The 14,820-nt window shown below is 39.6% G+C and overlaps 2 protein-coding genes and 1 long non-coding RNA gene across 4 annotated transcripts; 2 read left to right on the top strand and 1 right to left on the bottom strand.

Annotated features, from left to right (window-relative positions):
• Positions 1 to 338: 338 nt before the first annotated feature.
• On the bottom strand, positions 339 to 1,757 carry LOC109202658 (uncharacterized). Of its 2 annotated transcripts, XM_019360498.2 has the most exons (3): positions 1,632 to 1,757; positions 1,267 to 1,546; positions 339 to 1,175 (listed from the first exon to the last, which is right to left on the bottom strand). In XM_019360498.2, the coding sequence occupies exons 1-3, from the start codon at positions 1,721 to 1,723 to the stop codon at positions 528 to 530; spliced, it is 1,020 nt and encodes a 339-aa protein (XP_019216043.1). In that variant the 5' UTR covers positions 1,724 to 1,757; the 3' UTR covers positions 339 to 527. The 2 variants fall into 2 exon arrangements, with proteins under 2 accessions (XP_019216043.1, XP_019216042.1); XM_019360497.2 differs by having other exon boundaries at positions 1,267 to 1,754.
• Positions 1,758 to 2,543: 786 nt separating this feature from the next.
• LOC112847151 (uncharacterized) lies at positions 2,544 to 3,172 on the top strand. The gene is made up of 3 exons (XR_003220531.1): positions 2,544 to 2,740; positions 2,856 to 3,020; positions 3,140 to 3,172. It is a non-coding gene; the product is annotated as an uncharacterized LOC112847151 (long non-coding RNA).
• Positions 3,173 to 3,353: 181 nt separating this feature from the next.
• On the top strand, positions 3,354 to 4,564 carry LOC102081486 (uncharacterized). Its single transcript, XM_005465553.4, has 3 exons — positions 3,354 to 3,714; positions 3,846 to 4,008; positions 4,414 to 4,564. The coding sequence occupies exons 1-3, from the start codon at positions 3,412 to 3,414 to the stop codon at positions 4,548 to 4,550; spliced, it is 603 nt and encodes a 200-aa protein (XP_005465610.1). The 5' UTR covers positions 3,354 to 3,411; the 3' UTR covers positions 4,551 to 4,564.
• The last annotated feature ends 10,256 nt before the right edge of the window (positions 4,565 to 14,820 follow it).

The raw sequence follows: 14,820 nt of genomic DNA, 5'->3' as shown, positions 1-14,820 counted from the left end.
CCACATTTCACGAAGCAGAACGCAGTCTTCAGAGATCTCTACGTGAACACTGATACGTCTGACCTTCAGTCCGAAGAAGAAACCCAGACCAGTCTTACAGTTTTTTCTGATTGCTTAAGCACATTTTTTGTAACTATTGGCTATTTTTGCAAAACTCTACACACAAATAAGAAAACCTGTCACCCAATTATCAAAACATTGTAGTTCTCTTGCAAAAGCGAACACAGCTAGATTAACTCTTCACACCTTCGTAAAAATGGTGTTTTCATATCAAACAGTACACACAAGCCATCATCTACTAAGCACACAATGCGCCAACTGCACACTGATGGTATGAATACAAAACACATCTGGCTTTTGCTTTCTCTGTGTACAGATGTCAATTTGAGGTCACACTTTTGTCATAGTGTCATGTAAACATACAAGGATCCAAACTTCAAGTATTGGTGTTTATTCACACTCATCAAAACCAAGACAAAGTCAGAACACAGAATAGGAATTTCACAAAAAAAGGAAAAAAAAGACAATCAGCCTACATCATGTCGTCTTTCTGGGTCCGGCCACAAAATTTCGTCCACATCGCATGCGATATCCTCCAGTCCAAGGCACCGGGGAAAATATCTCCTTGAATGCCGTATCCAGGCCTGACATGATGCCTGGTCAATATCTCCACATGTCTCCTCCATTGCCTGTAAAAGGGCTACCTGTTGATGAGGATGACGGTCGTACACTTTCCAGCGCCAGGCAGAGAAGAACTCCTCGATGGGATTTAAGAATGGAGAGTATGGAGGGAGGTTGAGTGCCATGAAGGATGGGTGGTCTGTAAACCAGTTGCGGACCAAAGCAGCCCTATGGAAACTAACATTGTCCCATATGATGACATATCGGGTCTGCTCTGGTCTCTGAACAGTGAGCATGTCATGCAAGGTGTCCAGGAATGCAATAATGTGTGCAGTGTTGTATGGGCCTATGGTTGCATGATGGTGAACAACACCATTTTGGCTTATAGCTGCACACATGGTTATGTTACCACCACGTTGTCCTGGGACATTGATGATGGCACGGTGTCCAATAATGTTCCTGCCACGTCTCCTGGTTTTACTGAGGTTAAAACCGGCCTCATCCACAAAAAGTAGCTCATGTCCCATTGCATCTGCTTCTAGTTCCATCACTCTCTGGACAAGACAAAACAAATGCAACACATCAGGCCCATGCACAGCACTACAGTATGCACTTCCAAATTCAGAACCAATGACACTAGCTTACCTGCACATAGTCATATCGCAGTTGCTTTACACGTTCTGTGTTTCTCTCGAAAGGAACTCTGTAAATTTGCTTCATTCTTATTCTGTGGCGCGCAAGTACACGACGTGCAGAAATGCTTGCACTGTGTATATTTTGAAAGATGGTGTCATTATCAATTATGCGCTGCTGTATTTCGCGCAGTCTTATTGCATTATTGGCAATCACCATTTTCACTATATGGGTCTCTTGCTCTGTAGTGAACATTCTGCCTCTGCCCCCAACATCTGGACGTCTAGCAATTCTGTGAAGTAACAATTTCAGTATTTTTGCATGTATGGTACTGTTGTGTTTCTCATTAGAGTATGGCAGTGCTACAAAGTACTTACCGATTCTCATTTCGAAATGTCCTAATGATGCCTGCCACAGTGTAGCGGCTCAGTTTAGGCTGAACCCGTTGGCCGGCTTCCCTCAGGGTCATCCCATGGTTGATGACATGGTCCACTATTGTAGCTCTGATGTCGTCAGTTATTCTGTTTCTTACTCTTCTTACCCTTCCTCTTTCCCCTCCTCGTCCTCTTCTTGCTCCTCCACATCCTCTTCCTCCAACTTCTTCACCTCCACGTCCTCTTCCTCCAACTTCTTCACCTCCACGTCCTCTCCCTCGGCCTCCTCTGATTCTCACTCTTCTCACTCTTGCTGCTCCTTCCATTGTACTCCACATAGACAGCTTACCTGTGGCCTGTTTATAGTGCTTAGGCTGATTGCAAAGTGGACTAATTATCTAAGACAGTTTTCACATGTGAAAGTGTGCCAGACAGTTGGCAAAATAGTGTTAATGATAGCCATACATGTGTATAATTTTGCTAGGAGTGTGTTGGAAATTTGGTAATTGAGTGTAAGCAGTGAGTTGTGTCTACAGTTTTGCAAAGTGTGTGTTACAAAATGGCAAACTGAGTGCAAAGCAGTGTTTGTGCTTTTAGTTTTGCAAACTCAGTGAGTGGTTTTGCTATAAGTATTAATAGTTTTAGAAATTGTGCTATGGAAATCACAGTTAGGGTTTAAGCATTCAGAAAAAACTGTAAAAGAAAGCACAAGTAAAACTTTTTTATTCACAAACATATCTGTGATTGTTAAGAATTTATGATCTTGTGTTTTATACATATCTGTGGTGCGTGCATACTGCAATATCCCCACATAATATAGTCCAAAAAGTGGAAGTTTGTAAACTTTTTAAAAATGCAAAGCCATGTACACTTGTGCACTTCAAAAATTCCTTGTATACTGTACCTTCTTGCACGTCTCTGTTTCCTGTGTGTGTTGTTAGAAATCAAAATGTAACTTTAGGAAAAAAAATGCCAAAAGCACATTTACAATTACTTATGACCGTTTTTAACTTCTTTTCTTCAGACCAAATCCCCTGTACACATATACGGACTCAGAGGATGAGCAGCCTACAAAAAACGGTTTCCCCAGGCCCCTCGAGTGAAAATACCAGGTAATAAAATACTGTCTAGTGTCTGTGTACATATCTGTGTCTGACACAAGGAAACTTTTTGGATAAGTTGTCTGTATTCTTAAATACTTAAAAAAAAATATCTTTTTCTAAACAGCCCTCATCACTCCGCAGTCTGCCCCCCAGCCCACTGATAGCAACCATCATAATGCCCCGCCCAGCTTGCGGCACCTTTTGCCACTCCGGCACAACACACAAACCAACACAGCTTTGCGATCTCCCCAGCATGCAGAGTCTGATGTCAATGTCTTCCCTATAGATGGTATGCTTTTAAAATAGTTGTAAAGCTTCATCACAATGTCATTGTACTCTTATCTTCAAAACACCAATTTATACTCCTGAATGTCATGTTGTTGTGATTTTTTTTTTTTTTTTTTGTAGATTCCAGAGACTCTGTGAGGCCACTATTACAAGGCAAGTTTGAAAATCTTGGAATTTCACTGTTTACATGGTATAAATGGTAAATGGCCTATATTTGTATAGCGCTTTTACTAGTCTCTAAGGACCCCAAAGCGCTTTACACATTCAGTCATCCACCCATTCACACACACATTCACACACTGGTGATGGCAAGCTACATATGCAAATATCAAATATATGTGACAGGAAAAAACTAGTAAACACTTTTAGCAGTTACAACAACTTATACTTGAATGCAGAATGTTACAGCATCACTTATGGATATATTCGTTTTTCGACTCCCATTGCTTAAGCCATTAATCTTTCTAGAATTGTTCTTTGAAACACATGCAACCTCACAAAAGATGTTAACGATGCTGTCAGACCTGACCAGAGCAGATAACGAACTCCTTGAGGAGGTCAGAGCCAACCGCCATCCCTGCTGCAATGAAAATGTAGATGCTGGGGTATTGCCTCTGGATTTGCCCTTGCACAACATGGAGGAGCTAAACAATGCAGAGGCAGCTCATCAATCACCGGAGGCAAATAAGGCAATGGTAAGTATATAAAGGTTAGGTACACTTTGTAACTATACATAACAACGGCCTGTTGATTAAACACACAAGCACTTGCGTACACATTTAAGACATGAGATGCGCTAATTCCATCTCTTAAAATGTGTCTATAGGTTAGACGCTTTGCCTTGATTGGAGGGACCACACTGGAGGTGCGAGTCCATCGCACCGCCAAACGAGCTGGCCTCGGTACTCAACTGGACAGGGAACAAACCAAGGACCAGACAGAGCAAAAAAGGGCATTTAAAGAGACAGCGCTGTGCAGATGCATATTCGGTAAGTTTTACCGTTTATTGTAGTTTTATGAGCCTAAAGTGAACAACAAAGGGATCAACTGATGTGCTGGGTGCGTTTCACATTTCCTATGTCCGGTTTTTGCTATATTACTTTGTCTTTCTTAATAACAATTCATGTCCGGTTAATCTGGAGATGGAGTCTTTGGTCTTTGGCTTGTTTTGTCCTCAGGCTGTACACGAGAACCCCATGTTGTCTGTCTTTTTTTAAAGGATAGACGACACACCATGCTAAGACATATCACATTTCAGCTCATAGCTCTTTATCAGCCTAGGAGTTTACATACCTTCTCACTGCTGGAGACAATTAACAAGAGCTTATTCATGTGGTCTGATTCACTTTTTTTGTCTTTTTTTGTGTGTGTGTGTGTGTCTATTTTTGTCCTAGATGGCCTGACGCAGCAGGTAGGGGTGAACTCTATGTCTGAGTTTGTCTTTGCTCAAGCAGTCCAAAAATGGCTCAGATACGCTCCGGATCGTATGGGTGGCGCAGGACGCACATCATCCATCCCCATCCCCGAGTAAAAATTTGACGTGAAACATAGAAATCTTAATACGAAACTTTGTCTTTTAATAAAGTCTTTTGTAAACGATACATGTCTATTGACCTTTTTTTTCTTTAGTTTTTTTTCTCTGTTACATGTGTGATGCTGTTTTTAGAATGTTTGACATGATACATTGTGAGACATTTTTTAACATAGAAAGGGTGTCCAATTTGAGGAATAAGTACAATTATATGTTTAGGTGGTTTAAGTATTGATGGAAACATGCCTATAAAGAACGGTAGATTTCCAGTCATGATTTAACTTTTGTTTCAATAAAAAGCAACTGCGAAAGAGGTGGAAAATCAACATCATAGTTCAACAGTGTTTCAATATCAGAATCTGACATTGTTTCAATGTCAACAGTATTAGAAAATATAGCATCCAATCAATGTCAGCTTTCAACATTGATTCAATATCAAAACCTGACGTTGTTTCAATAACAATAAAGGGTGCAAGAGTGACGTTAGGTCAACGTCACACCTCAACGTTGATTCAATGACATCGCCTGATATTGACTAAACATTGTTTCAATGTTTCCTTGCTATCTGGGAAATAAATCATATAATACGAAAACCAACTATTTACATTTCAACTTTTAACTATTTAAATTTTCAGCTTTTTCCTTTTAAACAAATTTGAAGTGAAACAACACAAAACACTGCAAACCACAACACAATTAAATATAAATTAAAATATGAAAACAAAATGAAGATGCATATTCTCTGTCATATAGGCCTCCATGAATAAACTTTCTGAATCCTTTATCATCCACAACTGAAAATGGTTGTGGATGATTACTATACCTTTCTAATGTGACATCCCTGGCTCTCTTTCTCTCACTTTCCCTCCGGCTCTGTTCCTGTGCTACTACGAGTGTAACTACTGCCCCTCCCCCCTCTTCCCAGCGCAAGCACAAGGCTCGCGTGCGGAGTGAAGCAGAAAAAAAAGGGCGAGAGGGTGAGAGAAAGAAAAAACAAAACACGGCGCCCAATAAGGAGCCGGCTCGCGTCGTTCACTTCAAAGAGCTGGCTCTAAGAGCCATTTCGTTCGCGACCGACACATCACTACATCAAACAGCCCTACAGACAAAAAAACATCCCGACTATCAGCAGTGATTTAACTACTTTAAGACCTCTGTGAAAATCATTTACAGTATATATCACAGAATTTAAGGCCTTTATAAGCACAGAGCATACAGAGAAAAGTACTAAACTGAATCAATTTCAGACAGCCTGTCCCTGTCCAACTAATCAGAGAGCTCCTTACATCCCATGGTGTGGCTAATTTGCATTGCAGCAGGATTTTTAAAATGAAGTTGCTAATCCAAATGTTAATCCCTGAGCGAACAGGAAAGGGAAATGGATTTTAAAATGAGGAGTGGAATCGCCATTTTAAAAAGCATTTTGAAAATCACTTTATTAAAGTGGAATTCAAAAAAGGTTTTTAAAATGAAGTCTATTAAATTGGAATTCAAAAATGTTTTTTGAAAGAGAATAATGTTATTGAGTTTGTGATTGATCCTACAGACTGGTGCGCACTAATGGTGCCGGTTCTGGTTTTATATCCCAGATAGCAAACATGTATTGAAACAATGTTAAATCAATGTCAGGCAATTCTACTGAATCAACGTTGAAATCTGATATTGTTTTAACGTGACTTTTGCACCCTCTGTTAATGTTGAAACAACGTCAGAATTTGATATTGAATCAATGTTGAACGCTGACATTGATTTAACATCAAATTTTCAAACACTGTTAATGTTGAAACAATGTTAGAGTTTGATATTGAATCACTGTTGAACTCTGATGTTGATTTTCCATCACTTTTGCACCCGTGGTTTATATTGAAACAACAGTAAAATCTTGACTGAAAATCTACAGTTCTTTATAGGTATTTTAAGCGATACTAAACTACTGCAAGTTACCATCAATACCTAAACCTCCAAAACAGATAATTGTACTTATTCCAAAAATTAGACACCCTTTATATGATAAACATTATCTGACAATGTATCCCCAGATAGCAAGGAAACATTGAAACAATGTTGAGTCAATATCAGGCGACGTCATTGAAGCAACGTTGAAGTGTGACGTTGACCCAACATCACTCTTGCACCCATTTTTAACGTTGAAACAATGTCAGGTTTTGATGTTGAATCAATGTTGAAACCTGACATTGATTCTACGTTATATTTTCTAACACTGTTGACATTGAAACAATGTCAGATTCTGATATTGAAACACTGTTGAGCTATGGTATTAATTTTCCACCTCTTTCGCACAGTTGCTTTTTATTGAAAACAAAAAACAAAAAAAACAAAAAAGGTCAATAGACATGTATCATTTGCAAAATACTTTATTAAAAGACAAAGTTTCCTATTTACATTTCTATGTTTCACGTCACTTTTTATTATTTACTCCGGGATGGGGATGGATGATGTGCGTCCTGCGCGCCACCCGTACAATCTGGAGCATATCTGAGCCATTTCTGGACTGCTTGAGCAAAGACCAACTCAGACATAGAGTTCGCCCCTACCTGCTGCGCCAGGCCATCTAGGACAAAAATAGACACACACACAAAAAAACAAAGACAAAAAAAAGGGAATTAGAGCACATGAATAAGCTCTTGTTAACTGTCTTCAGCAGTGAGAAAGTATGTAAACTCCTAGGCTGATAAACATGAAAGTCACCAGGCGGAAATCAGCAAACTGCCGCATTTGATTCCCAAAGAGCTATAAGCTGAAAATGTGATATGTCTTAGCATGGTGTGCCGTGTATCCTTTAAAAAAAAAAAAAAAAAAAAAGAAAACATGGGGTCCTCGGGCTGTACAAAGTGTACAACCCGAGGACAAAACAAGCCGAAGACCAAAGACTCCATCTCCAGATTAACCGGACATGAAAGTCTTGTTATTAAGAAAGACAAAGTAATATAGCAAAAACCAGACATAGGAAATGTGAAACGCACCCAGCACATCAATTGATCCCTTTATTGTTCACTTTAGGCTCATAAAACTACAATAAATGTTAAAACTTACCAAATATGCATCTGCACAGCGCTGTCTCTTTAAATGCCCTTTTTTGCTTTGTCTGGTCCTTGGTTTTTTTCCCCTGCCCAGTTGAGTACAGAGGCCAGCTCCTTTGTAATGGCATAAACCATTACACGGCGGACTCGCACCTCCAGTGTGGTCCAGTAGCACCAATCAACGCAAAGCGTCTCACCTATAGACACATTTTAAGAGATGGAATTAGCGTGTCTCATGTCTTAAATGTGTATGCAAGTGCTTGTGTGTTTACTTCATGTAATTGATGATAGAAACATGTCATTTAGTTTTCCCTAAAGCCTGATTTTCAAGTCATACAAAGAATAAACCAAAGTATTGGCAGTACAATGTATTTCTATTCCCTTTTGTTGGATATTCATGTGTTAGTTCTTGTAACTGCTAAAAGTGTTTACTAGTTTTTGCCTGTCACATATATTTGTTATACCATGTAAACTGTGAAATTCCAAGATTTTCAAACTTGCCTTGTAATAGTGGCCTCACAGAGTCTCTGGAATCTACAGAAAAAAAAAAATCACAACAAGATGACATTCAGGAGTATAAATTGGGGTTTTTTTTTAGATAAGAGTACAATGACATTGTGATGCAGCTTTAAAGCTTTTTTAAAAGCATACCATCTATAGGGAAGACATCAGACTCTGCATGCTGGCGAGATCGCAAAGCTGTGTCGGTTTGTGCCGGAGTGGCGAAAGGTGCCGGAAGCTGGGTGGGGCATTATGATGGTTGCTATCAGTGGGCTGGGGGGCAGACTGCGGAGTGATGAGGGCTGTTTAGAAAAAGATAATTTTTTAAGTATTTAAGAATACAGACAACTTGTCAAAAAAGTTTCCTCGTGTCAGACACAGATATGTACACAGACACTAGACAGTATTTTATTACCTGGTATTTTCACTCGAGGGGCCTGGGGAAACCGGTTTTTTTGTAGGCTGCTCATCCTCTGAGTCCGTATATGTGTACAGGGGATTTGGTCTAAAGAAAAGAAATTTAAAACGGTCTTAAGTAATTGTAAATATGCTTTTGGCATATTGTTTCCTAAAGTTAGTTTGATTTCTAACAACACACACAGGAAACAGAGACGTGCAAGAAGGTACAGTATACAATGAATTTTTGAAGTGCACAAGTGTACACTGCTTTGCATTTTTAAAAAGTTTACAAACTTCCACTTTTTGGACTATATTATGTGGTGATAAGCACCACAGATATGTATAAAAGACAAGATCACAAATTCTTAACAATCAAAGATATGTTTGTGAATAAAAAGGTTTTACTTGTGCTTTCTTTTAAGACTGGTCTGGGTTTCTTCTTCGGACTGAAGGTCAGATCACAGCGTTCACGTAGAGATCTCTGAAGACTGCGTTCCCGTGAAATGTGCCTGGAAATACAAACACAATGTACGGCCAGACATACATTACGTGTGGACAAAAGGTGCAAACACATAGAAAAATCAGCGGTTTCAAAAATACGCTGGTACGTGTGGCTGTAGCCTTATTCATTATTCAAGGCACAAACGGAAAGTCATGTACGCGTGCAACGTACAGTCACGTGGGCATGCTGCGTGAGCATTCAAACTGAGTCTAAAGTTTTCGTGTGCAAATTGAAGCGAGTGCTCTCCAATCATCAAAAGTAACAAAGTCATTGAACACGTTTATACAGTTAACTTTACGTTTATCAATCATATATCACAGATTTAGAATTTTTTGTAGTACTAAGCAACTACAGAGCGAAAGTCTGGGTCAAGCGCCGAGGCGACGGCAAGAACAAAGGAAACCTCGAAGCGTTAAAGCTAGCTTTGTAAGGGAATATAACGAAGAAATTATGAAACAAAAATGTTTTCTTTGTTGATATACTTTGTTCGCAGTGCAATTTATTTGTTGCCGGATTGTAAGAAGTAGACACAATTTCGGGCTCCCACATTCTGTGGGAGCAACGTAAATAACAGTAAAAAAACTCGTTAATGTACAACATTAACGAGTTTTTTACTGTTATTCAAATGCAAACATGGAAATAACGAGTAGGAAAAAAAAATCATTCATTCTTACCTTATACTAATCGTGGTGCAGGCCAGTGCAGTGCATGACCTGATGCCTCCTCCGGTCAATTCCGCTGAGAGTAAATCAAATGTCCCGCTCTACTGTAGAAGACAATGAATACCTGGGGGGATGTACCAATGTGAGAGGGGTGCTGTGGAATAGTCCAAGTGATCGCTGCTTTAATTTCCCGGTCAACTATACATAAATTGCACGTAGACACGATTTTTTAAAGCTGGTGAACTAGACCAAGTCATTGATAACAAATGAACAATAAATCTACTTTCTCTGGTACTTTATACCCGATCAGTTGCAATGCAATTTAATGCTCAACTACAAATCGATGGTTTTTGATGGTGACCGGAGCCGAATGATCGTCAACTATAAATAGACGTTTTCTCGACGTTGTTGTTGTCACCTGGTCGACTATAAATAGATCAAATATCAATGACAAAAAAACAACGGTGAATCAACATCGTTACAACGTCTCTATAGTAAGACCGTTGGTTTACCACAGTATTTCAATGTTGTTACAACATTGGCATTTCAACCCCGACCATATACGACGGTTCGGATGAAAAATCAACATAGATTCAATGTCGTCTTGCTATCTGGGTCATGTCCATAATAATATCCCGAAAATATAAAGCATCGGACCCCATGTAAGTCAAATTACAAAAAAAAAGACAATAGTTTGCATCAATTGCAAAATAATTTATTACACGAAAAAGTTTCCTTGTTACATGTCTTTGTTTCACATCACTGTTTGTAAGTTACTCTGGGATGGGGATGGATGTTGGTCGTCCTGCGCCACCCATACGATCTGGAGCGTATCTGAGCCATTTCTGTATTGCTTGAGCAAAGGCAAACTCAGAAAGTTTGCCCCAGAGTTCACCACTACCTGCTGAGTCAGGCCATCTAGGACAAAAATAAACAAACAAAAGAAGACAAAGAAAAAAAAGGGAACTAGAGCATAAACATGAATAACCTCTCGTTAATTGTCTTCAGCAGGGAGAAAGTCTCTAAAGTACTAGGCTGATTAACATGAAAGTCACCAGGAGGAAATCGGCAAACTGCCGCTTCATTTTGATTCCCAAAGAGCTATTAGCTGAACATTTGACATGTCTTAGCATGGTGTGCCATGTGTCAGGACACATGGGGTCCTCGGGTTGTACAAACTGTACACCACCAGGACAAAAGAAGCCGAAGCCATAAAATTCTATCTCCTGAGTAACATGACAGAAAAGTCTTGTTATTAAGAAAGACGAATAAATCTAGCAAAGACCTGACACAGGAAAAGGCAAACGCACCCAGCACATCAATTGATCCCTTTATTGTTCACTTTAGGCTCATAAAACAACGATAAACCGCAAAACTTACCAAATATGCATCTGCACAGCGCTGTCTCTTTAAATGCCCTCTTTTGGTTTGTCTGGTCCTTGTTTTTTCTCCCCGCCCAGTTGAGTACAGAGGCCAGCTTGTTTGTAATGGCATAAGCCATTATACGATGGACTCGCACCTCCAGTGTGATTTCTCCAATGAACGAAAAGCGTCTCACCCTATCAAGACATTTTAAGAGATGGAATTAGCGTGCCTTATGTCTGAAATGTGTATGCAAGTGCTTGTGTGTTGACATCATGAAATTGATGACAGAGACATAACATTTAGTTTTCCCAAAAGCCTGATTTTCCAGTCATACAAATTTCACTCTATTCCCATTTGTTGGATATTCATATGTTAGCCTGCAGTTGTATAATCAAGCAGAACGTACTGCAACAGGCGGTTGTTATGCATTTTAATCAAATTTGACAACTATTACAGTTCTTAGTTACAAAGGTTACATAACCTTTAAGAACTTACCATTGCTTTATTTGCCTCTGGGATTTGCAGAGCTGCCTCTGCATTGTTTAGCTCCTCCATGTTGTGCAAGGGCAAATCGAGAGGCAATACCCCAGCATGGATGGCGGTTGGCTCTGACCTCCTCACGGAGATCCCTAACGTCTCTGGCCAGCTCTGTCACCATCGTTATAATTTTATGTAAGGCTGCATCTGTGTCAAAGAACAATTACAGAAAGAATAATGGCTTGTGATAAACAGGATAAGCAGTGTTATGTGAAAAACTACTATATCCATAAGTGATGGCTTCCCATTCTGCATTCAGGTTTAAGTTGTATCTGTTTACAAGTTTATTCCTTTCACATATAAAAGTTAACCCAATGTTAAGTGTTAAAATCCAAGATTTTAGTACTTGCCTAGAAAAAGTGGCCTCACAGACTTTCTGGAATCTAAAGAAAAAATCAAAATAACATGATATTCAACAGTATAAATTGGTGTTTTGAAGAGATGAGTACAATGACAGTTTGAGGCAGCGTAAAAATTTTTTAAAGCATACCATCGATACTGATCACGTTGAAAGCAGACTCTACATGCCGGGGAGATCGCATAGCCGTGTCAGTTTGTGTGTTGGGCCAGAGTGGCGAAAGGTGCCGGTAGCTGGGCGGGGCATTATGACGGTTGCTACCAGTGCGCAGGGGGGCAGACTGCAGAGTGGTGGGGTCTGTTTAGAAAAACATTTTTTTTTTAATATTTAAGATTGCTGACAACTTGTCTACAAAGGTTCCTTGTCACACACAGAGATATATACACAGGGTCCAGACAGCATATTATTGCCTGGTATTTTCACGCGAGGGGCCTGGGGAAACCTTTTTTTTGGAGGCTGCTCATCCTCAGAGTCGGTACAATTGTATAGGGGATTTGGTCTGAAGAAATGAAATGAAAAACAGTCATAACTAATTATAAATGTTATTTTGGCATAATTTTTCCTTAAGTCACAGTTGCATTTATAACAATACACACAAGAAACAGAAACCTGCAAAAAAGGACATTATTTAAGGAACTTATTAAGTGCACAAGTGTACAAGGTTTTTCATTTTAAAGTAGTTTAGAGATTTCACATTTTTTGATCTATATTATATGGTGATATCGCTGTATGCTTGCTACTACTTATTACTGTGGGGTGATCGTGGCTCAAGAGTTGGCAGTTCGTCTTGTAATCGGAAGGTTGCCAGTTCGAGCCCCGGCTCGGGCAGTCTCGGTCGTTGTGTACTTGGGCAAGACACTTCACCCGTTGCCTACTGGTGGTGGTCAGAGGGCCCAGTGGCGCCAGTGTCTGGCAGCCTCACCTCTGTCAGTGCGCCCCAGGGCAGCTGTGGCTACAATGTAGCTTACCATCACCTGTGTGTGGATGACTGAATGTAGTGTAAAGCGCTTAGGGGTCCTTAGGGACTAAGTGAAGCGCTATACAAATACAGGCCATTTACCATTTGCTTATGCTTTCTTTTATGACTGGCCGGGCTTTCTTCTTCGGACTGAAGGTCTGACGTATCACAGTGTTCGCGTAGATACCTCTGAAGACTGCGTTCTGGTTCGTCAGATGTGTCTGAAAGTAAACACATAATGTATGGTCAGACAGAAATTATGACCCGAAAATTTTGTTATTGTTAAATTAACACAAAACTTATCCTGATAATGCCCACCATGGCTTATGAGAGGCCTGACTGGTTCATACGTTAGCCATGTTGCAGGATGAACTCTGCTCTTAACTGTGGCGTGGACCTTGGATGTTTCCCGCGGAGGATATGGAGGCCATGACAGTTTCTCCCCATTTATCCAGGAACTAGGTACAATTTCTGTACCACCAGTGCTGAACTGCACAATGGACCAGTCTTTCATTTTTAACTTTTTTTTTATGATGCTTGTTTTGCCCTGTCTAGGATAGATAGGAAAAAGTAAAATAAAATAATAATCACAATGATTTCTATAAAATTTCTTTTTTTTGAAAAAATTAAAGCTATTGTCTGAACTAAATAATAACTAATTGCTAAAAATTTATAAATGCTACAATAACATGCTTGGCTCTGAAGCCCGATAAAACAAACTGTTTCGTTTTTATTGACTATGTATGATAGGCATGGCAATGAAAGCTGTGTTGTCAGGACAAAGAAAATATTTGCTGGTAATATTATGCAGCTTTGTTATGCCAAGACTGCTGTTCAGCTGCCACACTCTGAAGCATCCAATTCTGGATGACGGTAGTGATACTGGTAGTAAGATTCCTTCTGACAAAACTTTTGGGAAAATAATAAATGCGTCACCATCAACTTTCACAATGTTACGCAATGTCATCTACTACCTGCACACAGTTATTCCCATCCCCTAAAGACAGGATGTACTTTTCTGTCACTACTTTTTTGTATTGTTCTGAATGGTGTATTTGAGCTACAAATGGCCCATCATAATGCTGATGCATTAATATTTGTGCCATTCTTGGTGGTGATGGCCTTGCATCTGGTTTTTCAGAAAGCCTTTTTACAATTTGTTGTAAAGGCAAGTGGGGCTTTCGCAAGACATGTTTAAACTGACCTAAGTAATTTTCATAGGAGAAAGCAGTGATGTTATCTAAAGGCCCAAAGAGTCGATATTCTTCTGACAGGTGTTTCAGCTGGTGTATGTTGTATGTGATTTCATGCCTACCATACAATTCACCAAAGTGACAAACAAATGACACCAGGAATTCGTTGGCAAAATCGACCATTTCATTTGACATACAAGGAGATAACAGCAGATGCATTGCTACTGAAAACAACATAAAGTTATCATAGAACTGAGCTGGTATGCTATTCCTAAGCACTACGGGTCCTGTGTACAACATAAAATTTTGCAACTCTGTTGCCTTCCATCTATCAATTTCTGACAATTCCCTTGGTTTGCGGTTAAACTCCTTTGGTGTATAAGCCCCCAGACCTTTCAACTTTTCAGAAATTTCACCTACTGTCCGACTGGACAGCCTAGTTGCAAGTACTTTGCCCTTCATCCACAAGTATATGAGTTTTCTTGTCACTCCTAGACAACATAAATGCATATAATCCAAGGGAAAAATTGTAATCATCTTAACCATACCAGCTAAAGGAGACGATGTGTGATTCAAATGGTGGTCTTCATCAATCATCAACTGAAAATCAGCATCAGTTCTAAGCTTTGCATTAACTTCTGGATACATCATTTTGTTCTTCCATTCACCTACTTAAACACATTTGTCACAACCAGAATAACCATTATGAGCCTTTATGTTTTTAATGAAAGCTCTTGCAGGTGCATCACACACA

The sequence above is a fragment of the Oreochromis niloticus genome, linkage group LG6, assembly GCF_001858045.2.
Source record: "Oreochromis niloticus isolate F11D_XX linkage group LG6, O_niloticus_UMD_NMBU, whole genome shotgun sequence".
NCBI classification, from domain to species: domain Eukaryota; kingdom Metazoa; phylum Chordata; class Actinopteri; order Cichliformes; family Cichlidae; genus Oreochromis; species Oreochromis niloticus.
Note: the sequence above shows the minus strand (reverse complement) of the source record. Positions and strands in the feature narration are given on the sequence as shown.